This window comes from Rhinolophus hipposideros (assembly GCF_964194185.1).
Source record: "Rhinolophus hipposideros genome assembly, chromosome: 9".
NCBI classification, from domain to species: domain Eukaryota; kingdom Metazoa; phylum Chordata; class Mammalia; order Chiroptera; family Rhinolophidae; genus Rhinolophus; species Rhinolophus hipposideros.
The window spans coordinates 30,055,438-30,083,279 of NC_138055.1; the positions used below are offsets into that span (position 1 = coordinate 30,055,438).

At 39.6% G+C, this 27,842-nt stretch overlaps 1 protein-coding gene across 3 annotated transcripts in view; it reads left to right on the plus strand.

Annotated features, from left to right (window-relative positions):
* Nucleotides 1-681: 681 nt before the first annotated feature.
* DERA (deoxyribose-phosphate aldolase) overlaps nt 682-27,842 on the plus strand; it is an 86,089-nt gene continuing 58,928 nt past the window's right edge. Inside the window, exon 1 of one of the 3 annotated variants that reach the window (XM_081058784.1) lies at nt 682-897. In XM_081058784.1, the coding sequence (XP_080914910.1) occupies nt 867-897 (31 nt within the window). In that variant the 5' untranslated portion in view covers nt 682-866. The remainder of the gene's footprint in view (nt 898-27,842) is intronic. The other 2 variants (XM_081058785.1, XM_081058783.1) reach the window with 2 other exon arrangements.

The following is a 27,842-nucleotide window of genomic DNA, read 5'->3' on the forward strand; positions in this document are numbered from 1 at the left end:
TGCTGGTATATTAAGGGTTTCTATGCATTTTGAGCCTACTCAGTTGTCACTATACCAAGATGCCTCTCATAAAGCTCTACATGTAGAGCTTTAGTGTATGTAGGTATAGCAATGGAGATATCATACATATGTGGCAGGGCTGTTCTGGGACTCAAATGCTAGCATATATCCGAAAGCCCCTAACACAGTAACCGGCTCATGGTAGACAAGGCTGTAACTGTGTTTTCTTTCAGCAGAGAGAAAGGAGCTCTGTGGAAACTGATGAATTGATAAATAGCCTATGTTGAGTGACTGCAGAGGATTTTAAACCCCTAGTCACAGAAAAGTCAGGCTGGAAAAAATCTTAGTATCACACATTGAGTTTAGAGCTCCAAGAAATTGTTCAGGTCATTTCTTACAGATGAGGGAAACGAAGATTAGAAAGGCAGTTTATGTGCCCAGTGTCATTGTCAGGAGTGAGGCTGAGAAACCAGATCTTCTCATTCTTAGGCCCCTTTGTTTTTCAGGCAGCAAAGGTGCCTCCCCTTTTGGTGTGCAATTTTACAATTAAAAGTTTCTAAGCGTTGTTATTCCGTGCAGTCAGCTATTTAAGTATTTTAAAACGGGTTTTGATAGCATTAGTTCCTGGAGCCAGCCCTAGAATTCTGCACCTCATGAGAGGACCTGGGGAAGGGGGGACGCAGGATTTCCTTGTAGAGCACTGGGCCTGGGGTCCTGACCCAGCGGCTGAAGTTTGAGGCTCCGCCCCAATAGGGAACAGGGGCGGAGCGATCGCCTCCTTCCCACGGGGCCACAGGAAGGAGAAAGGGCAGGACCGAGGTGATCCGGCCGCCGAGAAGCAGGCAACTGCTGCAGCAGCTCTCGCGATGGCGGCCCGAAACCCGGGCACGGAGCTCGGTAAGGGCCCTGCGAGTCGTCCGTTCCCCTCTCCTCGCCTCCCGCCCACCCTTCTGCTTCCAGCCCCCAGTCTCCTGTCTAGCGTGGGGCCCGCCGCCGCCCGGTGCCGTGGACATGGTCTCGGAGGTACTCGCCCGGCCAGAAAGCGGTGGCCCTGGGTCCGCTCCCTCCACGAGCAAAGGCCAAACCTGGGGCACAGAACTCTGGGGCATGGTAACCCCACCAGCCGTGACACCCCATCCCTATTTTTTGGACCCCAAGCCTTCTTTTTGTAAGCGGAAGGAACAGGAAGGACTAGACTTTCAGTTTCCAATTTACTCGTTTTCCTTCTAGCTCTCTAGTTGCAAAGAACAAAAACAAGCCCCCCGCACCCGAAACACACAAAACCAGATATAAACCTTCCTTACCCACCCTTAATAGAATCTCCGTGCGATTTTAATACTGGATTTCCACAGATAACTTTAACACAGCTGTATCCCAAAAGTGGTCTTGCTGGTGGACAAGTTGTTAGGTTCTCTGTACAATATAACTTATTGAAAATTGTGTGTGATTTTACAGGTGCAAAGATTTGTAAAAGTGCCTGAATTATTTCACCACTTTTCATTTCATTGATATTATAAATGTTAGTGGCAAGAAAACTTAGTTCTGATTTCCATAATGGGAAAAATTTGTAATTCAAACATAGCAAAACCATGACCGGCCAAAGGTTAAAGATCTCATTTTAAGCCTTATAGCTTGGATATCTATATTGTGGATCTTCAATTTAGCTGTGTGACTTTGGGCACATTAGTTAATCACTCTGTGCTTAAGTTTGTTACTCTGTAAAATGGTTATAATAGTATTTATCTTATAAAGTGGTTTAGAGATTAAATGAGAGGATGTAAAGTGTTTGGTACATTGTAAATACCTAGTAAGTGTTAATAAATAAATACTAGTATTATGTAGAAAGTTCTATTTTTAGGGGCTAATTTTGAGAACATTTGCTACAAGTTACATATAACACATACAGGTACTTTTTTTTTCCCCTTTAAAAATGTCTGTTCTAACTAAACAGTCTGGACTTCAAGAGGTGGTCTAGAACTTTTTGAATAGTAAGAGGGTGTCTTTATAAAAACAGATGATTTCTTCTCCAAAGTGATTCTCCTTTAGTCACTGCCCTTTAGGAGATTATTTTAAACTCTAGTTCTATCTCTGGAATGTGGACTTTAGTAATAAAGGAGTATTCCCAAGACTGGAAGATCCTGGAAGATGGTGGATGAGCAATAGGGATGGGGTGTGGATCTTACCTTGGTATCTTCAGGTATGTGGCTATGTGACTTTCTACACAAAGAGGGTGCACCATTATTTTCCCCAAACTGACAAGTTTATTTATTTTTCTTTCTAGAAATACAATTGAACCATTTTTACTTTTCTTTTATAAAATTGATATAATTGACATATAACATTTTTATTTTTCTTATTTGCAAGTATTAGAATTACTTCCATTTATTTGTTGAAAAGTAACAGTATAGATAAAAACAATTGCTATGTAGAATAATAGTAAATGTGATTCTTATGCAGTGATTTAAATAATCATAATTTTGTATAATTCTCTTTGTTTAAATAAAATCAGATATATTTCAAGGGTTTTTTTCTTCACTGATATTAATCATTAATCCAGTGGTTTAGCCTAAAATGCTAAAATAAGTTACTTGAATTATTTATGTAGTAGGAAAAAAAATAATTCACTATTAGGTTATGCAGTATATTAACTGATGTCTTTTATAGAGTTTTCTAATTAAAAGTCTTTTTAAATAAACATTGTAACTTCTTTTTTAAAGAAATTCACATTTATTCTTTCTTATTAAAAGAGGAATTCATGCTTATTGTAAAAAGTTTACAAAATATAATTAGCACAAAAAACTGTAAATTACTAATCCAATCCTTGTTATTTGTATTTTAGTGTATGTACTTCTTGTTAAGACTTTCAAGATAAAAACCCTTCAAGGAAAACCCTTCAAGGAAAATATTCTCTTCTATTATTAGTAGTAGTAGTACTATTAGTTTCAGGTGTACAAAACAATGTAATAGTTGGACATTTACATCCCTCACAAAGTGACAACCCCCACCCCCAAGGAAAACATTCTTATATCGTAGAATTTGGATGTGTGAAAGAAAGAACACTACAGGGTTAATTTTTATGTCAGCGTTTTGTAATCATTGCTGTTTAGTATATTTTCTACTTAACAATGGTCATTTCTGATTTTCTCTAACAAACATAAAGCTGAAAGTTTCTTTTCCTTTGGGCAATATTTACCCTTAGTGGGTAAGTAACAGCTGTGTTCTTACAGAGATAGAGCTTGACCAATTTGGAGTCAGAAGGAAAACCCTAAATCTGGCCCTGCTATTGAGTATGCAGGCCTTGGCTCTGGCCAACCTACTTGATTTCTTTGATTTGGGTCCGGGGTTCTCAGTGTGGTGCTTGGACCAGTAGCATTATCATTATCATTATCATTAGAAATGCAGATTCTCAGGACCCATTGAGATCTTAATGAATCAGAAGCTCCAGGGGTGGGGCCCCATATTCTGAGTTTTAACAAGTCTGCCAGGTGGTTCTGAAATACACCCAAACTTGAGAATTACTGGCCTAATGATCTCTGTGGCTCTATGGAGTACTTCCGGTCTATTAAAATGGACTGATGTGCTTCTCCTTAGTCTCCTAGACCCTCCAAAATTTTGCCTAAAATATAGGTGCAACATGGGCAGTGATCTTTCTTTTGTTTACTGCCGTACCCCTGGCATCTAGGATAGTGTCTGGCTTAAGGAAGGCCCTCAAACATGTCTGTTGAATGAAGGAATGAATTTAGAACTACTCCTTGCTTGGGAGAATTGGGGCATCCAACTACACCCCTCAGTGGGGCAGGTGCTGTTAAGTGCTGCACCCACTCCCTCTTTTCTGAATATCATTAAAATTCACTTTTGTTACTTCTGTCTTTAAAGATCTCAAGAGGCTTATGAAGGATGTTGATAGTGTGGCTTCCTTTCAAATGTGATTTTTTTTAGAAGCATCTGGAAATGGGAGGGTTGTATTAGCTGACTTCTAAGGATCTCTCTGCTCTATATCTGTCTGTACATCTGTAAACTCAGATATACAGACACGTATAGGAAAATTTCAAGAGTACCTGAAAAACGAGAAAAAAAGTAATTGAAGACTGATTTTTAATTGGGAGGGGATGGGGGCAATACAATGGATTTCCTGCATTGAATTAACAAGAGATTGTTTTAGGCATATATCCACAAATTAGAATCATCAGAGACCATGATTTTTTTGAGGAATGTAAAGACTATTTTGCTCTGTAGAAGGACTTTTTGTAATCAAAGTCAGAACAAACAGAAAGGACAGCTTATCTGTTTAAAACATGATAAAGGAGATCAGCCTTGCCTTGTTGCCAAACCAAGACCCATGATGGGATTTTGTAGTTTATGAAGCACATTTAGTCATTCAACAAGTGGTTACAATTAGCAATTGTGTACTATGTAGTATTACCCTGGGCTCCAGGGATACAAGATGGACAAGGATAGTGCCTGCTTTACAGACCTAGGTCTGCTTCAGGAGCTAGGCATTAAGCCAGAGCTGCAATGAAAATAATTACAAATGTGGTATGCAGTTACTTTCCATTTATTTTTGTCTATTTAAGAAATTAGAAAGCTCTGTTAGGGTTGGTACTGTGAAATTATTTAGGTATCCTGTTACTCTGCAAACTTTCAATTTGTTTATGTTAGTATGTATTTGAAGTTTCCTGTATTTCCAATGGGTTATAATTGTTACTGTTATCATTTCATATTCAAACTTTGCTAATGGGAGCCCCTTCAGCCTGGCTTCTTTCTCTTTTTTGATGTGCCGCTTATTTTTTGGTGTTATTTTACAAGGTGTTCAGGCTTATTGTATACATTCTCTGTACCAGCACTGGAGTCAGCTATTTCTCCAGAGTATTTCTTTCAGTGGATAATGGTATTTCGAAGCCAAGATGTGGGCCATAGGTATGCTCGTGGTGACTGGAGTGTCTCTTGTTCCCAAGCCTCTCACTTGGCAAAGCTGAAGAATGTGTGTAGCGCGTGCGTGCACACACACACACACACCTATATTTATCTACTTATCATCTATCTACATCTCTCTGCATAGTGAAAAACACACTTTCACAGTAATACCTCCAGTTCCAGTCCAATACCGCAGGGTTTATTCCATTTTTCTGCCTTCCATATTTGAAACTTCACATGCTAAGGCTGTACATACCCCACCCCCAGTAGACATTCCTCTGGACTTTCACAGGCTCTGACACCCTGAGTTGGGTGCCGTCCTTGTCCTGCTTGGGCTCCAACTCCCTGCATCAGGCTGCTGCCGTCATTGGTACCCCCCAGGAGGTTTATGGCAATCTGTCAGGCTGCCCCTCCATGTAGAGAGCTGCTTTATCCTACTTGTCTTGACTGCCCATGTCTGGCTGTCCCTTTGTGCACGTACCCTCTGTGTTGTAATTAGACTCTGGGCCCCCACCCCCACGGATGAGTACCCTCACCATTGTTTAGGCTCCCATCTCCCACTCTGGGCCATAGTGGCTCCCCCTTCCCAGCCTGGCTCCAATGTCTACCTTGCTCACCCTCCCACCCCCCGCATTCATTTAGGACAATTGTTCAGGAAGTGGGAGGGCACCAGAGTAAAATTTTAAATCTATATTTACATACTATAAATTTATACAATTTTTTTTAAAGAAACAAACAAGTGGAGTGCCCGCTGTTCCTGTCACCTGCTACTTGTTGCTCATGGTAATGGCTGGGGTACCAATGTGAACATACCCTGCTATCTGCTCTCCCAGAGCTCAGCCGAGGGAGACAGTCATGTCAATCCTCACAGTAAGATACAAGTGACCATAGAGGAGTGGTCAGATTGGAAGAGGACTACACAGACAATCCAGGGAGGTTTCTTGGGAGTCGTTTCTGCAAAGGAACTGAGCAAAACCAGTCTGGCGTGTTTCATGAACGATAGGAACCCCATTTTCAGATTTCTATTATAGTGTAGTCTTTTATTGTGTGCTTATAGGCAGGAGTGATGAGGCTATTTTTTATTATTATTATTATTATTATTATTATTATTATTTGATACTGTTTTGATGACTAGAAAAGAACTATAAAGTAATAATTTGGGTTTCTTTTAAAATTAAATAATTAAAAGTCCTCCATGGTACCCGCTAAGTTAAAAAATTTTCTTTTTTTTTAAGCATCTAAGCCCTGTGGATTTTAATTGTTAGGAAGGAAGATAAAAACTTCAAGTGCTCATTTAAAATGGGATGCCTCTGCCAGGAAAGAAAGACTAGTAAATGAGACAGCAGATAGAACCCTTGAGGATGCGAGTTGAACATGTCACTAGAAATTGTTTAAGTGGAGAGCTCTGGCCCTTTTAAAACACTGTCACTTGAGGATTGGGTCACCTTGAAATGTGTTCATCTTTGAGTTAAAGGCATAAAAAGGCACTTTGAAATTTTTCAGTTAACTTTGGTGTGTGTTGTGTGTATGTCTACAGAGGTACCTCTTCCTCAGCCTGCCTACGCCGGAACAGTCAGTTCCCTGGAAACCAAAGTGGTTTCAAGAGAGAGGATAAATGTTTCATCTCAGCTCCAGCAAACTATACAGATTTTTTAAATGTTGAGACAGTCTGGCTGCAACTTCTGATTCTCTTTGTATAGTCAGGCGTTCCTCCCTAAAGCAAAGTCTGAGATGACTGTAGCCTCTGGTAATTACTTCCTAAAAAGGTGCCTCCTAACGGGTGCTTTGGTTCTTTAGGAATGCGGTTAATGATGTCAAAATTGTGGTCTTTAAAGTCTGGTAAAAAAACCTCCAAATTAATTTAATTGCCCTTGTAATCCAAATTCGGGTTAGTTTTTCAGCTGAACACCTGGTGGATATACTCCTTCCCCCAGAGCCACAAGGTAGGAGTGAGTGAGTAGTGAGTGAGTGTGTGTGTGTGTGTGTGTGTGTGTGTGATTTCATTCAAATGTCTAACATTTGACAATGAACTAAGTATCGGCATGCTTACTGTATAACTATCTCCAATGTAGACATCCTTGAATAAACATTACTTATGAATATTTTACACACTATTTTTATAAAGCTACATCTTTTTTTTTTTAACACATGTCACAATTTCACAGCAGGAATAGCAGGAAAGCATCTTACCTGTCAGTCCCATATCCTTCTGATACACAGGAGTAAACTGAGGCCTGGGCAAGGTAAACGTATGGTCACATGGCTGGTGAGAGGCAGTGCTGGAATTGAAACTTTGGCACTCTCTATGCTGATTTATTCCAATGCATTGCATGGCCTTCCTTGTCATTGTTTTCTGGGCTCTCAACTGGGATGTAGTCCTGAAGGAGAATCACCTGAGATGATGGTTAAAAATGCAGATTCCTGAGCCTCACAGTAGCTTTATCTGTATAGTTCAGGGCCCAGGAACCTGCATTTTCACAAGTTCCTGAGGTGGTTCTTACGAACACTGCAGATTCAGAACACGCAATAAGCTGTAGTTACCCAGATTAACTAGACTCAGAGAATCTTAATTACTGTGTGTCATTTTTTTTTCCATTTTTTTTTATTAGTTTCAGGTGTACAAGACAAGGTCATACTTAGACGCCCACCATCTACATCCCTCACACTGTGAACCCCCCTCCCCCCACCCACTATCCCTCCGACCTCACACCGAGCCATCACATCACACACATAAAATTGTAGTTGGCATTCATTAATGTTTAGCCTCTGGTGTACAACGCCACGATCAGGCATCCACACCATCCCTGAGGTGGTCTCCCAAATAGGACGCATGCCCATTGGATACCCAACAAAACCCCTGCAACATTATTGAATAAGTTCCCCAAATTAATTTCCAGAAAACCCTGAGGCCATCTTGAGGCCACCAGCCGCCTCCCAATCCCTTCACCTTTCCCCTTATCCCCAATCCCCCCCCTCCCGCCCTCGCCCATCTAACAACTCTCGGTTTTTTCTTTGTGTCCTCAAAACTGTCTCTGATTAGTTCATTCACCTATTCTTTCCTTTAGATTCCGCACTGTGTGTCATTTTTGATAAATCCTCTCTGTCACTCTAACCTTTATGTTAACATCTTTGTCATGTTTTTAATATTTGGTTAGCAAAGTTTCTGTAAGCAAATGTGGAGAAGAAATTCGCCTTTTGTTTTCTGATTAAAATAAGTGAAGATGTGGTAAAATGAGTGTGAAAACTGGAAACTCAGGAGATAAGGCAGTAAAGCGGTTCCATATGTCTGAAAGATGCATTGACTGAAAAGGAGCACATTTTATTCAAGTATTACCAATGGCTGATGGAAAAATAAAACCAAACTGTTCTTCATGATGATTTTTTTTGGAAATTGACATGAGTGTATCTTCTCCATAGTCTCAGAGACTGGTGGAGATAGACCCTAAAGATCTCCCATAACCTCCCTTTCTATCGGAAAGAGTAATTTAATTAATTTTCTGGTGGAAAAAGGGACATTCATGTTTCCTTGGAGGTTATTAAGTTTGTATTGTGGACTCAGGGAGGAAGGTAGGTTGTGGCAATACTCATTATATTTGTACTTGGGGAAGGAGCTCAGACTCTTTATACTGGGGGTGCCAAAAAGTTTATACAAGGGGGCACTTTGGTCAACATTGCTTAAGCAGTAGTTTGCTGTAATCAGAAGTGTCTGGACGCTGATGGTAACCAGTTTGAGCACCTTTTGTAATTGCAGAAGTCAAACGTGACTTGTATTCATCTTTTGTTATAGATATATATTGAGTTAATAATTTTAATACAGTTTTCCTTTCTTAAAATATCTATACTTTTTTTGGCACCCTCTGTGTTTTGGTATTTTGAGGGACTTTTTTTTTTTTTCTTTAGTATGTAGGGGAAACTTAAATGCTTCTGATAATTTTCCAAAGAAGAAGAGAGTTTTCCTTTTTTTAAAAAAAAACTTGTGTCTCTTCAGGAGGCAGTGGTAATTATAATCTCAAACTCCTCCGTTCTGCATGTATATGTAGAGTACCTACTGTGTACTCGGCACTATCCATCTCTTTGTGAAAGACACCAGAGAGCAATAGAAGTTGGGAGGCCCTACCCTGGAGAAACTGCCCTTCATTCAACTAAAACATTCCTGGGAAGCACGCTGCTGTACTCTCTTCAAGGAGTTTGTTCATCATCAGGATATGCAGGTGGCTCTTTGCATATAAGGAACCAGCCAACCTTGTATTTAGTATTAACCTTTGGATAATCATTTAAAAATCTCTTTAGCTAGGCAAAGATCTAACATGGGTTTTTATGGGTAAAAACACCTCCATAGATCTGGCTCCAGGAAGAAAAATATCACACTTTCCATCTGCAGGTGAATCCTTTTTGGCTGGTTGTAATATTACACTAGTAATTACAGAATAGAAGCTGTGGGACATGGTGATTAGTAGGTCAAGTCCAGACAGTAAGCATTGGTGCTAATACTACTGAAGATCTCTCAGAGAAAAACAGAGTTCTCTCTACTCCCTAAAGAAAATTAAGTCATTTTGGTGCTTGACAACAGTTACTTTTATTGGACAAGCCGAAATTTGGCATCCTGTTGAGTGAATGTCAGAGGATCTGTAGTTGGCTGTGTATGCTTCACTGAATGAGCTGTAGTTTATCTGGAAAGGACCAGGCAATTTGGTCCTAGCTCTGAGAGCATCTGGCCATGTGACCCTAGGCAGGGGACTTCAGTGCACTGGCTTGTACTTTTCAAATCTATAAAACAGACAAATGACAAGGTAGGTTTATCACTTGTAACATATGTACTACTCTGGTGGGGTATGTTGCTAGTGGGGGAGGTTGTGAATGTGTGGGGCAGGGGTATGTGAGCAGTCTCTACCTTCCATTCTGTTTTGCTGTGAACCAAAAACTTCTTTAAAAAAATGAAGCCTGTTTAAAAAACAAAACAGAAAACAGATGTGATCTCTGAGAACCTTTCTAGTTCTGAACTTCTTTGTATTTTCTGATTATTACTTAAAATTTTAGCATTCTGTGGAATTAGAGGTTGTTCCCTGTGCTTGAATACAGACCTTTTTTCTTCTGGCTCTGGCCATCACAGTCTGCTCTGGCTTTTAAGGCTGTAAGTTCCAGTGATCAATTTGCATTTCCCCCCTTTCTCTAATGATTGAATATGATTGAATGCATTATTCTGTATTTGCTTTCTCTCCAGATGTTTCATGAGTGTATGTCTTGACTTCATAAATCTTTACGTAAGCAGAGCCTTTTATTTTGTATGTGTTCCTCTGAATGGCAGAGTATTAATTATAGTCCTACTGTTTCTTCCCAGAAGCAAACAAACAAACAAAGAAAAGAACATATCTTGTGGATTCACCTCTTCCTGTTCTGCTCCTATGATTGGCTAGTTCCATCACACACCTGAATTACTGTGGTAGCCTCATAAGTAGCTTATTTCTCTACCTCTAGTCTTTCTCATCTGTCCCAGGAAAATTCATATTTGGTTAAACTTTTTCCTATTGTTTGCTCAAGTAGAATAAATTATATTTATTTTCTCAGATTTGCTATTTTGATTACTTGGTTCCTTTAGGATGTACTTCCATTTCCTAAAAAGTATAAAGTCTTACTTAACCAAATTAATATAATTGTTGTCTTTAGTAGAGGAATTGAGTTAATGGGGATAGTCAAATACCGCTGTGAGGAAGTGATGAATGGGTTTAGCCAGGTAGGAATTCTCACAAGACTGGAAATAGAAATGTCTGTTATATTTTGTTAAGTTGTATGTCAAACAGTTGAACGATGTAAGTATGTTTTTCACTCTAAAGATTGTATATACAGCATGCTAGAAATAACTTAGGCTTGGAATCAGAGACCTGTTTGAATCTTAGTCCTGACTCATACTTTCTGAACTTGGACAAGTAATTTAATCTCTTTGAACTTCAGTTTTCTCACCTGCAAGTGGACCGAAAGCCTACATGGCAGAATAAGTTTGAATATTCAGTGAGAATATAGTTAAATCATATTTACCTCCATGAGTAACCAATAAATGGTAGCTGTTATTCCCTTCATCTTCCTAAATTGCTGCTCTCATTATTTCCTCACATCTGGGAAGGTTTTCTTCATCTCCTTTGCTGGACTGTTCACCACTCATCTCCTGAGGTCCTTTGTCTTCTCTTATGGTTTCTACTGATTTCTGCCTTGTGTTTGTATGTGGTAGTGGTGCTTTATTAGTAAGCTGCTCAAGGGTAAAATCTGTGTTTGTTAGTTCTCTGTATCCCTCATATCACTTAGAACAGTACTTTTCATGACGCAAGTACTTGTTTTTATCAGTGTTTGTTAAATGAAAGAATAAAGAAACACTGTTGCCATTTCTAGGAACTTACACTGGCTTTTTACTGCCTGGTGTGCCAAGCCCAGACACTTCTCACTATATTGAGGATCCTGGATCATTTGGTCCCATTCCTGTTACCACCTCCCACTGCCGACAGGCTGGCTTGGACTTTGTGGAATACCTATCCACATTATCTTCTCTGCCTATGGGAAATCTCTTGAGCCTTGGAGGTCAAACTTAAATTTACTTTCATGAAATTTTTTATTCCTCTTGTTTAGTATATGTCTTTCAACATTTAATTATTTTGATTTTGTTTACTCTGTAAGTTTTCTTCGCACCATTATGGTCACATCTTCCTTAACACCAAGGACAATAGCTAATATATATGAGGCATACCTATCTGTAAGCTTTGGAGAATGAATGAATCAATGTGGAACTCTTTTAAGTCTGGGGGAAAAAAAAATCTAAAACTTAAGCCAACCGGGATGAAATCCTTCTAAAATTAAGTATCTTGAAAATTGTTTTGCCTAATTTTAAAGGTACTACATAGTCATTATAGAAAATTTTGAAAATGCCTAAATATAAAGAAGGAAATTAAAATTGCTCAGTATTGTCCCATGGAGAGGTAGAACTCTGAAGGTTTAGTCCCTGTCTGAGCTAGCGTGCACTGGGTAGAATTTAATTGTTTCTGGTGACTTGGAGGCTCATCATTACAAGCACATAACTCCTTGTAAGTGCTCAATATCATAAGTACTCAGGAAATATTAACTTTTAGTATAAAAGGTATAAAAGACTCCTGAGGCTTTTGGAACCACTTTCCTCTAATCAAGTAGCTGGGCTGTTTTGCTTCTTTGGTTCACTGAGTGCGTTTTTAGTAAATTTTGTGGTTCCTCTCCTCAGTCAGGCTGTCACTCTTCTCCTGTAGCGATTCCTGCCTTCTGATATGCTGTTTCCAGTATGCACTCGGCTAGAAACAAGAGAACCAAGGTTACTAGAATTGTGAGGAAACTAAGAGCAAGTGGGTTCTGAGTGGAGGTTGTAGCATCTGCCCACATTTGGGGTCTGCAAGAGAATTAAGCATTAATGCCCTAGGGCAACCATTATAAATAATGAATCAGTTTCTCTCTGATGCAGTTGCAAGGGTCCTCGTTCTCCATTGGGAGAAATGAGAAAATAGTCATTCACATTGTTTTTTAATTCTCTGGTTCAGATGAAGAACCCTACTTGAGAAAGGCTGTTAGGACTCTTCTGATGAGTCAGATGTATAAACACCTTCTGGACTCTGAAATCATTCTTTGGTTCTTGGCAACATGCCAAAAAGGTAAAGTTGATGCCTGCTGATTTTTTTTTTTTTTAAACGATGGTTTACTGTTATCTCATGGCACCAGTTACATATTAGGCTCCTGGAGGGTTCTCAATAAATATAAATTGACAGACCAATTGATTTTTGATTCTTTTTAACCTTTTAATTATTTAAGTTTGCAAACATTCACAGAAGTGGAGAGATTAGTATAATGAATTCATATAGCTGTCCCCCAGATTCAACAGACATCAATTTTTCCACACTTGGCTTTACCAGCCCTCTTTCTTTGCTATAGTATTTTAGAGTAAATTCAAAATGCCATCGTGCCATTTTGCCCCTGCTACTTTGATATGTATCTGTAGAAAAACATTATATCGTTACATAATTATTTGATCATTATCATGCTAACAAAATTAAAATTGAGTTCTTTAAAAGCTTTGAAAGGGAGATACTCTTGTCTTCATGAAGATGATAATATGAATATTACAATAAACATTGATATTTATTGAGTACTTACAGTATGCAAGACGTTGTGGTAAGTACATGCATTAGCCTGTTCTTTACTCCTCTCTACAGTTTTATGTAATCCCAATACTGTTTTTATCCTGATTTTACAAATGAGGGAGCTGAATTTGGGGAGGCAAGGCTTCTTACCCATGGTCATACAGCTAGCAAGTAAGGGGTAAAATAGGACTCAGCGCTGGTGTGTGACTCTAGGGTCTGCTCATAATCTGAAAATTGCACTGCTTCTTTCAATGCTTATATATATTTTTTGTTATTCATATAACCTCACATTTCATGTATGACCAACTGTTCATTACCTGTCTCAATTAGGAACTCAAAATGAAATAAATAGGAAATCTATAGATAATTCCCAAGTGTTATTTTAGTTAATAACTTTAAATTTTCTTTCTCATGATTCCACTTTTAGGAATTTTAAAACAAGAAACAAAAGTGATTACTTTAAAATTCAACTCTATATTTTTGCATTTTGGACTATATGACAGATATGCCATGGGCAAGCAATGAAAAAATAGGAAAAGGTCAGGGGCCCAAATCAACCTGTTTGTGGCCAAAAGGCCAGGGTTTGGGTCATTTACCCCTGAGTAACTGAGAGTCAGCTGATCTACTCCTTTTGAGGCAGGGGAAATTTTGCCTCAGGGTGCACCAGCCTCTTGCTGCGTGCTTTCCCCACCTCTGAGGTGTCTGCTTGGAGGGTGCCTGTCCCCCTTGTTTAAAAGCTGTCTGGGAGAGTGGAAAATTCACGTCCTACCAACGTGTGAGGGATTGATGGTGTAAAGAACTACTTTTTCCTGGGGAAGTTAACTTTAATAAGCACCAAGGAATGACTCTAATTGTACAATTTGAAATATTTAACCATAGGGAATATTGGGTGGCACGAAGCCTTCTTGCTACGCCTGAAATCTTGCCATTTTGAATTCTGCCCACTCCGTGTTTTGCATAGTTGACCTTAAGTAAGTCTCTCAGCCTTCTAGGTCTGTAGTTGTTAAATCCTGCCCTGCAGACAGGAGAATGGGACAAGACCCTGCTCCTTTAGAGAGCCGACTCTATCACGTGGCTCCCACAAATGACTTCTGGTTCACCTGGCTCCAAGGAGCAGGCGATCGGAGCCTGTGTTCCTCTGTTGCACTACAAGGGGGCGTGTTTCCAGACCAACATGGCCAGGAGTTGATGTTACATTGATAGAGCTGACTCAGACCAACTTGTGAGTCGGCACATCCAATGACTGCTTTTCTAAAGTAGGGTGCTTTGACGTTTTTGATGACTAGTCACAGAGCATCTGAAAGCACAGGTCAAAACCTGTGCCACAAGAGCACTTCTTCCTGAGGAGAAATTGCAGCAGATCAGGTGTTGTGGGAAGTCCTGTTTCGGATTAGCACCCAGCAGGTGGCGATTTCCACTCTAATTCAGTTTTGAATAGATATTCCCAGACAGTGTTGGCTGTCATGCTCCATAATGTAGCGACGGTTTGTTTTTTGGTTAGTTCGTTGGTTGGTTGGTTGAGACAGTATCAACTCAAGCCCTGTCTCCTTACAGTCACAGTATTTTAGCACATGTCAGATGTCTGCTATTTAAGGGGTGTACCTACATTCTAAGCTCCTTCTGCATGTGTTTAAAATATATATTTAAACACAGAGAAAGACATTACTGGAGAGCATGAACCTGTGGTAAGCAGGGGTTCTGAAAGCATTTGATATTTTCTGCAAATCAAAGGGTAGTGAGAAAGTGACATAAAACATGTATAATATACACAGTAGCCACACAATAAATGTTTCTTTTTTTATTTTTACTTTTCTTGCAAAATTTAGTTTACTTCAGTTTCAAAGGAGGATCTCTTGTCCAAGATTGACAATTTGGTTATGTAGTTTAGACCATCCAGATTAAAACTTTCTGCAAATAAATATATACGTTGGGATGGTTACCCATTTAATTATAATAAGTAGAGCTTCTTTTAGGAAATAAAATTGAACTTTGAAGGCAGATTCCCTGGGATTCAAATCCTGATTCTTCTATCTATGATTTTTTTTTCTTCTGAGTTTTCACACCTGAAAAATGGGGTGAATAAAAGCTAGGTCACAGAGTAATTGTGAAGGTTAAATGAGATGTTACATGTAGAGCGAACTGGCATACTGCCTGGAAGGTAGTAAGCCACCATAAGAACTACTTACCTTTCCCTTTCACAAGATATGATAGGAACATTGGAAAGTTCTGAGCTTAAAGCTTGGAATGTCCTGCCTGATAAAAGTAGCTTTGTTTACTTGGGGGCTTTGGGCCACACCAGATAGTCTGACAATGTGTTTCCTGGTGAATATTTTGGGTCATATGGCGTTAGCTTGACCTCTGGATGGGCTGGTGACTGAAGTCAGCCACCTGGGATTGGCCATGTCTTTGTGACCAAGACCTACCAAAAACTTTGGACACCAAAGCCCGGGTGAGCTTCCGTGTTGGCAATACTCTATGCATATTGTCACACATTGCTTCAAGGAGGAGTCCACACTGTTCATTGCTCCACTGAGAGAGGGCAGCTGGAAGCTCTGTGATTGGAATCGTCCTAGACTCTTCCTTATATGTCTCTTCCCATGTTTGATCTTAATCCGTATCCTTTTGCTGTGATAAACCATAACTGTGAGTATAACAGCTTTCTAGCTTTCAGTGAGTTCTGGAAGTCTTTCTAGTAAATTATCGAACCTGAGAGTGGTCTTAGGGACCCCCTCACCCCTGTCCACAACTTACGACTGTGAGGTGTCAGAATTGAGGGTCATCTGGGGAATTCCACCAAACTTTGTAGCAGTATAAAGCACATTAGAAGCTTTCTGGGCATGGATGGAGTTTATCAAACATAGGATGATCTTGCTGGGCCATTTCATTGTAAGACTGCCAGTTATTTAATATCTGTTGGTCTTATTTCTTGGGTTGGTCAGTATATGCAGAGATGAATCCTCCAGTCTTTTGCCTGGGGGAACATGCTAGTGTTTTAGAGTTCAGTAGCGGAAGGGAGCTGGTGATAGCACTGAGTATCCACTTTCCCTTATTCCTTCTATTCTCTCTGTGATAGTCTTGACAGCAGAAGTCAAGTAGACGTTGCACATTACCAGGGGCACCTAATGGATGAAGCATCAGGGAAAGCTTCATAGAGAATGTTTAAACTGAGACCTGAAGGATAAGAAGCTAGTCCAATTAGAATGGAGGGCATAGTATTCCAGGCACGAGGCTTATGAATTTACTTGAGTAGATGTGTCAGTATTATTTGGGGAAGTGGTGCAAATAAGGCGTCAGATGTTATAATGATCCATATAATTATAAGAATAGCACTAGGTATATGAAACCAAAGTGTAGATTGAAGGGAATACCTGTTGGTGATTAATCATATTAGCTAATTAATAATACTATGTCTTTTTCAGATATGTAAATAAAGGCAGTGAGGTTCTAAGTGAAATTTTTGCTTAGGAGTCAGGATGTAAACTTTACATTTTGAGTATGTGAAGTTTTACTTTATGAAGAGTTTAATGGTTTCATTAGTCATAAGTTTTTTTTTTTTTTTAATTCTCTTAAGTCCTTTGTTGACTTTGCCTTTCAAGTGTCTTTTGAGGGTTGTTTGTTTGTTTTTTTAATGCTGATCTGACCAGTGAGAATAGTTTTAAGTAGATACTGAAATTTGGATTAGCTATTGCTTATACCTGAGAATTTAGATGGCAAACTAATGATTTGAAGAACTTCTGGATTTGCCTTCTTGAATACTGGGGCAGATTATATTGCACTTCCCAGGTTTAAAACTCTCGATTTCTCTTGTTTGTCTGTTGAATTCAATTTAATTGTTTCAGTCTACCAATCTTTACCTTTTCATGATATACTCCCATCTCGTCTTTCATGCTTTGTTTCTGTTTCTCTCTGATAAGGACTTGATTCTTCAGGAAAAACAACAACAACAAAACTTGATTCTTCCTGAAACAAATTTTGAGTTCTTCCAGCTCAGGGTCTTGCTTAGAATGTGCCTTCTCAGCAGCCCTCTGCCCCCATCTCTACCTTGTCTTCACAGCTGGTGGCATAACTCTTTCAACATGGCTCTTTTTTCATTTACCCCACTAAGCATACTCTCTTTCTCTTAAACTTCCAAAGCACTGTGTGCCTCATTTACTGTGTTTTCTCATTAAAAATGCAGAATAATGGGGGGGGGGAGGCAGAATAAGGCAGAAGAGTCTTTATTTCTACTCCCTTTTTATTGGGGAAGGGGAACAGGACTTTATTGGGGAACACTGTGTACTTCCAAGACTTTTTCCAAGTCAAGTTGTTGTCCTTTTAATCTTAGTTGTGGAGGGTGCAGTTCAGCTCCAGGTCCAGTTGCCGTTGTTAGTTACAGGGGGCTCAACCCACCATCCCTTGCTGAAGTCGAACCCAAACAGGCAACCTTGTGATTGAGAGCCCACTGGCCCATGTGGGAATCAAACCGGCAGCCTTCGGAGTCAGGAGCACGGAGCTCCAACCACCTGAGCCACTGGGCCAGCCCCTTATTTCTACTCTTATTTTCACATCTCTTGGCTGCAAGTTATGTAACTTAGTTTGACACCTAGTGTGATAGGATTTATTAAGTTCATTTTTAGCTGACTTGAATTCAGATTACTGGTTATTTTCCCTGTGATCTTTTTTCTTTCGAGTCTCTCAGCCCAGATTAGAGAATATATGTAAGTGACCTGTTATTTTTATTCTAAAATCCCTTCAGAATATCCCCATTTTATTAGATCTCCATTTGACATTATAATTTGATATCAAAGGCAAAAGAGCCTAGCCATTTGGTCGTTGTTTTTTTTTTTTTCCTGTTTACCTTTTTCTTGTAACCATTTTAACCGTATGCTCTTATGAATCTCCATCCTTGGCAGTCAAGTACTAGGCGTCAGTCAGTGTCCTGTCCCTTTGGATGGGTTATTAACACTATGGTGCTGTTAACATTTTACGATAAGCTCACTTGGAACTATAGTGAATTAAAAACAAAATGTTGACTGCTACAGCTTGGATATTTTAACTGTCTCTTTCTTTGACTTCTAGATTCAAGCCAAGAGTACATTTCTCAAACAGCTTTGATATTTGGATTGCTTAGGAAAACTATATTATCCCAACCTGGCAGGTTAAGAGTTCTTTGAAATAGTTAATGAAATGCTTCATCCTGGGAACCTGGTAGAAATACTTTTTGAAAAGTGTTTTGATAATGCTTCCCCTAAGAGTTTAGGAAAAAGGCCAACAGAGTAAAAAGTATTGGTTTCCCATAGATTGAAACTTATTTAAACAATAGCAAAACAGAGTACAAGTGAAAAGCTGCTGTTCATTCCGCAGAGAGGTCAGTCATTGGTTTATTATGACTGATAATATGGCAAATAATGTTGTCAAAGCTAACATAACTCTTTGGAGGAGAGCTTAGAGAAACAATTGATGGACATCAAGTTAAAGATACTTTGAAAAACCAAAAATACACTAGCCTTGTAAAAAAATTGGGCTGAATGTAAAAACACAGACATTATTGCTACAATACTTTAACATAGAATTTCACTATAATTTTTTTAAAGACATTTAATTGAGGTATGTCTTAGTCTGTTCAGACTGCTAAAACAAAAAATACCATAGATTGTGTAACTGATAAACAGCAGAAATTTATTTCTCACAGTTCTGGAGGCTGAGAAGTCCAAACTCGAGGTGCGAGTAGATTTAATGTCTGGTGAGTCCCCACTGCACCACAGAGGGTTGTTTTTTGCTGGAAACTCACATGGCAAATAGGTAAAGGATCTCTCTATGTCCCTGTTATAAGAGCATTAGTCCCACTCATAGGGGCTCTACCCGCATGACCTAATCACCTCCTGAAGGCTCCACCTCCAAATAATATCTAGTTGGGGATTAGGTTTCAACATATGGAATTTTTTTTCTTGGTGGGGACACAAACAAGCAGACCATAGCAAGGTTATATATATGTATGTATATATATGTATGTATATATATATACACACACACATATATATACATATATATACACGTATATATATATACACACATATAAATATACAAACACACATACACATATATATGTATATATATTACATATGTATATGTATTATATGCATATATATACATATATACAGCCACACATACAGTTGAAGTACACTAATTTTAAATGTATAGTTTTTAATGTAATTTGATTTACACATTTGCATTAGTGGAGTGTTAAATATTTATATTTTAAAGTTTGAAAAGAAAAAAGTAAAATAGTTCATAGTCTGACATGTTATACTTGTGAAGCAGTTTGTTATTGAAAGTTTTTCATATTGGTTTCTATGTTATTTATTGCTTGAAATAAATTACTTCAAACTTTACGAACTAAAAGAACCATAAACACTTATTATCTCACACAGTTTTTGTGGGTCAGAAATTTGGGAGTGGCTTAGCTGGGTCATTCTGGCTTGGTGATCTCTCATGAGGTTGCAGTCAAGTTATATCAGCTCAGGCTGTAGTCATCTGAAGGTTTGACAGGAGCCGGGGATCCACTTCCAAACTGGCTGCTTCCCAGGATTGGTAAGTTAGTGCTGGCAACTGGTGAGAGCCCTCAGCTCTTCAACACATAGATATTCCCCGGGGTTGTTTGAGTGTCCTTATGACATGGCACCTGGCTTCTCCCTGAGAGAGTGATCCCAGAAAGTAAGGCAAAAGCCACCATGTCTTTTATTACCACATGTTGGAAGTCACACACTGATATTTTCACAATTTCTTATTGGTCACATAGGTCAGTACTATTCATTGTGGAAGGAGCATGAAACCCAGAAGACAGGAATCACTGTGGCCTATTGTGGAGGCTGAATACTATAGTTTCTCTTATTCATTATGTTATTTATTTCAGCTTGCCTTTGTCTATAGTTTTCTTTTTGTTACAAAGATTGTAAACATTCAGGAAAGTAGAAGGACTAATATGAAGATCACCCATATATACCAATCACTTAGGCTGAATAGTTGTTAATAATTTACTGTTTGCTTTGGCTATATTATTCTGAAATGTTTTAAATTAAAATGATATCCATCATGCCATTTCACTCTTAAATACTTCTTTGCATCTTTAAGAAATAAAAATATTTTCTTACAATACCATAATACCCTTGTCACATTAACCACATTTGAAATAATTCCTTGATATCATCTAATACCAAGTCCATATTTAAATTTCCCCAGTTCTCCCCAAAATGTATTTTATAGTTGATTTGTTCAAGTCAGGACCCAAATAAGGACCATGCAATATATCCACTTGAATTGGTCTCCCTTAATCTGAACAGCACTCCCTGCCCCCTTTTTTTCTGGCATGAGTTGATGCTGTTGGGTTACCTGACCTGTGGATTGTCCCAGTTTCTGAATGTATCTGATTACTTCCTCATGATGTCAATTAACTTATTTCTCTATCTTCTGTAGTTCCTTTAATTTGGAAGTTATATCTCGTATTAGTCTGGGTTCTCTAGAGAAACAGCATCAGTAGTAGATAGATATCGATACAGAAATTTCATGTAAGGAATTGGCTCATGTAATTATGGAGGCTGAGACATCTAAGACCTGCAGTTGGCACGCTGGAGACCCAGGAGGGCCAATGGTATTGTTCCAGTCCAAGTATGAAGGCCTGAGAACCCGGAGAACCAAGGGTGTAAATTCTAGTCCAAGTCCAAAGGTGTGAGAAACAGGAGAGCTGATGGTGTGAGTTCCAGTCTTCTTGGAGTCAATGATATCTCTATAGGGACGTGTTGGCATGTGATTAACATTGAAAAGCAATTTGTGCAAATTGCGAATCGACTGTCCTGAGACATGGAAATTCAGAATTTAATTTTTCATTAAACATGCTTTTTTTTGAGTTCACTGCTGCTGATAGGTTTTTGTTGTTGTTGTTGTTGTTGCAAAATAAAAAAAGCCTCACCCCAAATAAATAGTTTTATATTTATAGAATATAAAAATGACGAAAACATTACTTTCAGTCTGTTCTCCTCAAGGAATCGTGAGATTCCCCATACATAGTCCCTGTTCACCTAACCTATAGTTTCTAATACTTCTCATGAGCCTCCTGACTGGTGGCGTGGTGTGTTTGTATCTCTTGCAGGATTGGGCTCAGGCCAGGGCCCAGCTGGCTGCTGTATCAAGTGGCTGCTGAGAATCAGCAGCGTTGCGTATTTCTCCCACCACCACCCAGGGCTGGAGGGACTTGTCTGTTGCTAGCCACAAATCTCCCGAATGCCCTCAGTTATCAGTGAATGCTCTGCCTACTGGTAGTGTTAGTTCTGTTATATTTGGGAAGATGGGTCAAGTCGAGTTTTGGTTTTCTTGCAGAGTGAGCTACCTGTTCAGGTGAGACCTCTTTTCACTGCACTTGTTTTCCACACGCTATTACTGGAGACCGTGGTAGAGGCTGCAGTTTGCCAAACCCAAAGTGGTTTAAGTTGTTTCCAATGAAAAATACAAGGCAAATACCAAACCAGATGGGACGGGGTGTCCACTGGGCATGTCCTGGGCAAACCAGGATGATGTGGTCCCCTAGTGAGGACTGAAAGCTCAGCAGATGGAGTGTATTGGGAAGAGTTGTTGGATTTCACTCCAGTAGTCACTTAAAGAGTGTGGAGTAGTTGGGAGAGGTGGCAGAGAGAGCAGCTTGACAGTTGGTTCTGATCTGTGACCGCTTCCACTTATCTGAGGGCAGTTATGAGTAGAGAACAGAGGGAATTCCCTTGAATTTTATGCTGTGTGAACCTTGGAACTGCTTCTGAAAAAGTTAAAATACTTTTAAAAAGTTAATAAACTTTTTGGGGACTGTTCACTCTCCAGATGCAAATAATAGCACCAGAGAATGAGTAGCTCTTATTTATTTGAAGGCAGATTTTACAGGCAGAATAGAAATGCTGTAGTCGGTGTGGACAGAGAGATGTTGACCACTGTCTCCATGCCGCTGCTAGTGTTCTGGTTCAAGCTCCCACCTGCTCTTGTGTGAGCCTCCTAATTGGCTTCCCCACCACAGCCAGAGGCATTCTTTCAAAATGTATGTCAGATCCTTTCAGCCCTCTGCTCAGAATTTTTTTAACTACTTCCCATGTCACACCTTTCCATGCTGGAAAAGTCCAACTTAAGGGACTTTCTAACCTTATTGGCCATGCCTCACAATAGGCAGTGTATTTTTATATTGCTGCCCAGTACATGCCTATAGATGTGTAATTAAAACAGAACTTCCATAAATAACCCCTCCCTGTATTACATAAGTGTACCCTGATATTTTCTATTCTCTTTCTTCTTGTTTTTAAAATGCTGGCTGCAGCTGACAAAGTTTATTTCATGACATAGCCGTGAGTCATGACCCTTAGTTGGGAAAACTTATTACACTATGATAAAGCCCTTGCCTTCCTCTCTGACTTTTTCTCTACGACTTCCTGCCTCCTTGCTTACTAGGATTTTGTCTTTTCATTCACTGCTGAATCCGCAGAGCCTGTAGCAGTGCCTGGCACCCTCATGGGGACCCCTTTTGTATTAGTTTAAGGAATGAATAAATTTAAGTCATAGTCAGACCTGGGTGACTCCTCTAGGACATCTATGCCCCCGCTGGACATTAGCCAAGTCCTCTAACATTCTGAAAGGATGTTATAATCCATGTAGCTGTAGAAGCAAGACATACTAGAAATGATAGGCAGATGGAAAAGGAGTGTAAGCAGAGAATAAAAAAGATTGGTGCAGAGGGATCACATGGGCAGATCAAGCTGGTATTCAACTTGGTGCCAGCGATTTAAGTAGAAGTATTTCAGAGGGTGTAGTGAACTCATTGCTCACCTGGACTTATGTCTGTAGAGATATCACTGACTCCAAGAAGACTGGAACTCACACCATCAGCTCTCCTGTTTCTCACACCTTTGGACTTGGACTAGAATTTACACCCTTGGTTCTCCGGGTTCTCAGGCCTTCATACTTGGACTATACCATTGGCCCTCCTGGGTCTCCAGCGTGCCAACTGCAGGTCTTAGACGTCTCAGCCTCCATAATCACATGAGCCAATTCCTTACATGAAATTTCTGTATCGATATCTATCTACTACTGATGCTGTTTCTCTAGAGAACCCAGACTAATACGAGATATAACTTCCAAATTAAAGGAACTACAGAAGATAGAGAAATAAGTTAATTGACATCATGAGGAAATAATCAAATAAATCCAGAAGTTGGGGCAATGTACAGGTCAGGTAACCCAATATCATCAAACTCAAGACAGAAAAGAAAAGGGGGGTGCTTTTCAGATTAAGGGAGACAAATGCAAATGGATATAATGTATGGTCCTTATTTGGGTCCTGACTTGAACAAACCATCTATAAAATAAAGAATGATCTGGATGGAGAATGTATGTGGAATGAGAGATTAGGGGCAGAGTGGCTGTGGGGAGATGTCACAGTAGCAAGGCTCTGTGGGCTGTGTCAATCAATATAGGAGGTGTGACAATTAAGTGCGCGAACTTGTTGCAACAATGTTGCTAACCTTTTTTGATATCACAGGGATTATTCATGAATTTGTACCAACTGAACAAACAATTAACCCAGTTTACTATTTGGAAGTGCTGAAAAGGCTGCGTGAATAAGTTAGACTAAAATGACCTGAACTTTTCGCCCACAATTCACGGCTCTTGCATCACGACTGAGTCACCAGCTCACACGGCACTGTCTGTGAGGGAGTTTTTAGCCAGTAAACAAATAACTGTATTGGAACATCCTCCCTACTCACCTGCTCTGGCCCCCAGTGACTTCTTTCTTTACCCGAAGATAAAGGAAATACTGAAAGGAAGACACTTCAAAGGTAATACCACGACAGCTCTGATGGCTATTCCAGAAAAGGAGTTCCAAAATTTCTCTGAAGGGTGGACTAAGTGCTGGCATCAGTGCATAGCCTCCTCTGGGGAGGACTTTGAAGGTGACCATAGTGATATTCAGCAATGAGGTATGTAGCACTTTCTCTAGGATGAGTTTGAGAACTTAATTGTCACACTTTGTATGTTGTCACGTTGCTGGTGTCTTGATTTCTAGAGCATCTGTGTGGGTTCTAAGGACGGGGCTTACATAGCAGAATGTTAGAGGAATTCGCTAATGTCCGGTGGGGGCCTGGATGCCTTTGTGGCCTCACCCAGGGTTTACTGGATACTAGGCTTTGGGAAGAAGACTAGTTCTAGACCCCACCTGCTGGTAAGGATGAGGCTCCCAGCACAGTCATTTTGGCTTAGGAACTGGGCGAGGCTGAGTCTGTCATTTATATCAATCAAATATCTTCTGAGTCTGGCTGGATCAGACATGTGCTGACATCAAGGGCTCTTTTTCTCTAGCCAAGCTAACCTTTTCCGGGGCTAAGGTTGAAAGACTAGACATAATGAAATTGATATTTCACTAGTTTCAGTGTCTGAAGTAAAAAATAAACTAACTGTGATACAACGGGCTTATTGAGCCACTATTTCTATGCTAGGCGCTCATGCACATGGGAGGATGTGGCTGATTCCTGGGAAGTTGCAAATTAGAATTGAAAATAAACAACATAGAAATAATAGACAATTAGATCACCATAATAGGAAGAGACTCAGTAGTAGACTCTGGGCTTAGAACTGTACAAGTACATATCAGGAATTGATTGTAGACAGATTTGTGTGGTACAATTACATATAAAAAGCCAGAAAGAATGAAAAGAGAAAACATGGGTAATTCAGTCATTCTTACTTTTCCCAGGTTTTGGGGGGAAAAAAATCTCTGATAAAGTTATCACAATTTTTTTTCTCCACTAGGAACAAGGGCAAAATCAAAATACAAAATCAACCTCCTTTCCTGGAGTTATTTGATGTTACATGTTTTAGGAATATTGTGAAGAAGTACAAGAATAGTCATAGAAACACAAATGGTAGTGATGGAGAAAGGCTACAAAGTAGATTTGTGGGGAGAATGATCTCTGTCTCCACTGAGACTCAAACAGGAAAAATAATAATAACAAAAATTTGTGAGAAGAGTATTTGAGAACAAATTTATAACTGACAGAAGGGCCTGAAAGCCACCAAAATGACATACTCAGAGAAACAGTGGAATTTTCTTCACTGGAGATTTTTAAGAAAAGAGTATTATTGCCTTCCAATTATGGTTTCATGTCTGTTCTCCCCAGAGGCACATGTACTTGAAATCCCTCCTGGACCCATAAGAGAAGATTGTATGGTCCTGATGAGATTGTGTGCATTAGAATCACTTCTCCTGGAAAGGAGACGCTAAAGGGTACTCGAATAAAATATTAAAAATTATGAAGGGCATAACAAAGGCCAATCAGTCCTTTCCTTTCCCCAGACCCCATAATATGAGAACAAGGGTTATTTGATGAAATTAAAGAGTAGCAAATTAAGTGCTAATAAAATGTGATAGTCACTTATAATTCATTACCATGGGAGGTCACAGAGGCAAATTTTGTGGCTAGATTAAATATGGGGCTAGATAATTTTACGACCACTAATGATATTTTTAGCAGTGGAGGGTGATATTGTGAGAGAAGTGATCTTATTATATTCTCCTAAAGATGGTTTTCAGGGACTTATGGCAAGTGGTGTCTGAGAAGTGTGAGAGCAGGCCTCGCCGGTTCTAATCTTCGGTGGGGGACTGTACTAAGAATTCTTTTAAGGTAAATGTCTTCAGGTATCCCACTCATGCTTTAGTCCCAGCTTGTCTTGTGGAGATCCAAAACTCCATTCTGATCGGAAGCAATTGGGGTACAGAGTTTGATTACGCAAGATGAATAAATTCTGGAGTTCCATTGTGCAGCCATGAGACTATAGTTAACAAGACTGTATTGGTACTTGACATATGCCACGAAGGTCGATCTTACGTGCTTTGAGCATGCAAAAAAATGGTAAATGTGTGAGGTGATGGACATGTTAATTAGCTTGATTGTGGTGATTAATTTATAATGTATATCAAACCATCAAGTTGTCCACCGTAAGTATATATAATTTTTATTTGTCAATTATACCTCAATAAAGCTGTGGGGGAAAAAGAGTAAACACTATTTTTTTTTAAAAGAAGCACCTGGGAAAGATGTCCAGAATGAGATCATTTCTGGACTTGGAACTATTCAGCTCATTTATTGAATGCCACCCAATGTATTCATGAGCACAGTGCTTGGAGATTTTAAAAATCTGTTGGGAAAATAAACAGACAAATCAGTATCCTTCAGAATGGAGGAAATTGTACTAAAGCTAGCCTGTAAAGTGGCACGGAAGCACAGAGACGTAAAGGAGTAGCTTAGCCTCTGTGGTTAAGAGAAGTTCATAGAAAAGGTGACATTTGAACTGAGTCTTTTTAAAATTGAGATATAATTGACACATCACATTGTATTAATTTTCTGTGTACAAGATAATGATCTGATGTTTCATTGTATAATAATTACCACAATAAGTCTAGTTAGCATCCTTATCACACAGTTGTAATTTTTTTCTTGTGCTGAGATCTTTGAAGCTCTGTTCTCTTAGCAACTTATAAATATACAGCACAGTATTGTTAACTGTAGTCACCATGCTGTACATGACATCCCCATGACTAATTTATTTTATAACTGTAAGTTTGTACATTTTGACCCCCTTCACCCATTTCCCCTCCCCCGAACCTCCTGCCTCTGGCAACTACTAATCCGTTTTCTGTACCTACAAGTTCAATTTTTTTGTTTTGTTTTGTTTTGTTTTAGCTCCTACATATAAGTGTGATCATTCAATATTTTTTTCTTTATCTGAATCATTTCACTTAGCATAATGCCCTCAAAGTCCATCCATATTGTTACAAATGGCAAGATTTTTCTTTTTTCATGGCTGAATAATATTCCAGTTCATAAATATAGCACATTTTCTTTATCCGTTGATTTGTCAGTGGACAAGTAAGTTGTTTTTATATCTTGGCATCTGTAAATAATGCTGCAGTGATCATGAGGGTGCAGGTAGCTTTTTGTTGTTGTTGGGGAATATTGGGGAACAGTGTGTTTTTCCAGGACCCATAGCTCCATGTCAAGTCATTGTTTTCAGTCTAGTGTGTTGTTTTTTTTGGTGGGTGGGGGGGCGCAGCTCACTGGCCCATGTGGGAATCGAACTGGCGACCTTGGTGCTATGAGCACTGCGCTCTAATCACTGAGCCAACTGGATGCCCCCAAATATCTTTTTTTTTTTTTTTTTTTTGACTATTGTTGGCTTTATTTCCTGTTTACAAATACTTATTAAACATTGACCTTGTGCTAGGAGCTGGAGATGCAAGGATAAACAAGATATGGTCTCTGCCTTCACGGAACTTACATCCTAAGGTGTGTTGGGGAGCACCGTGGGTCAGCTTGTTAGACAAGTCAACACAGTCAATCTGATGATCTAACTGATTTCATCAAGCAACTCACTGGGCCGAATCCCATCTAGCAGCTAGAAGGGTGGTGTTAACGAAAGAACTTAGTTTTAGACCAGGACATCTTTCAGTGGGGAGCACGGGTTATCATGCAGACTGCCTCTTCTTTGTAGAGGGCGGAGGAGAGCGTGGAGGAGGCCTTCTTGACAGCTTTCCTCTAGGATTCAGGTTACATCTCCGGGACAGGCTGAAACCTCTTGCGTTGTGCGGGTCACAGGCCCCGAGAACCCCGGCACTTCATGCTTTCCTTGCAGGCACTGAGAAGTCGCTTAGCGTCCGGGGCCCAGGTTTCCGGGGGCTCCTGGGCCGGCGTCAGGGCGTACGCAGGGCGGGGGTGGGGAGGA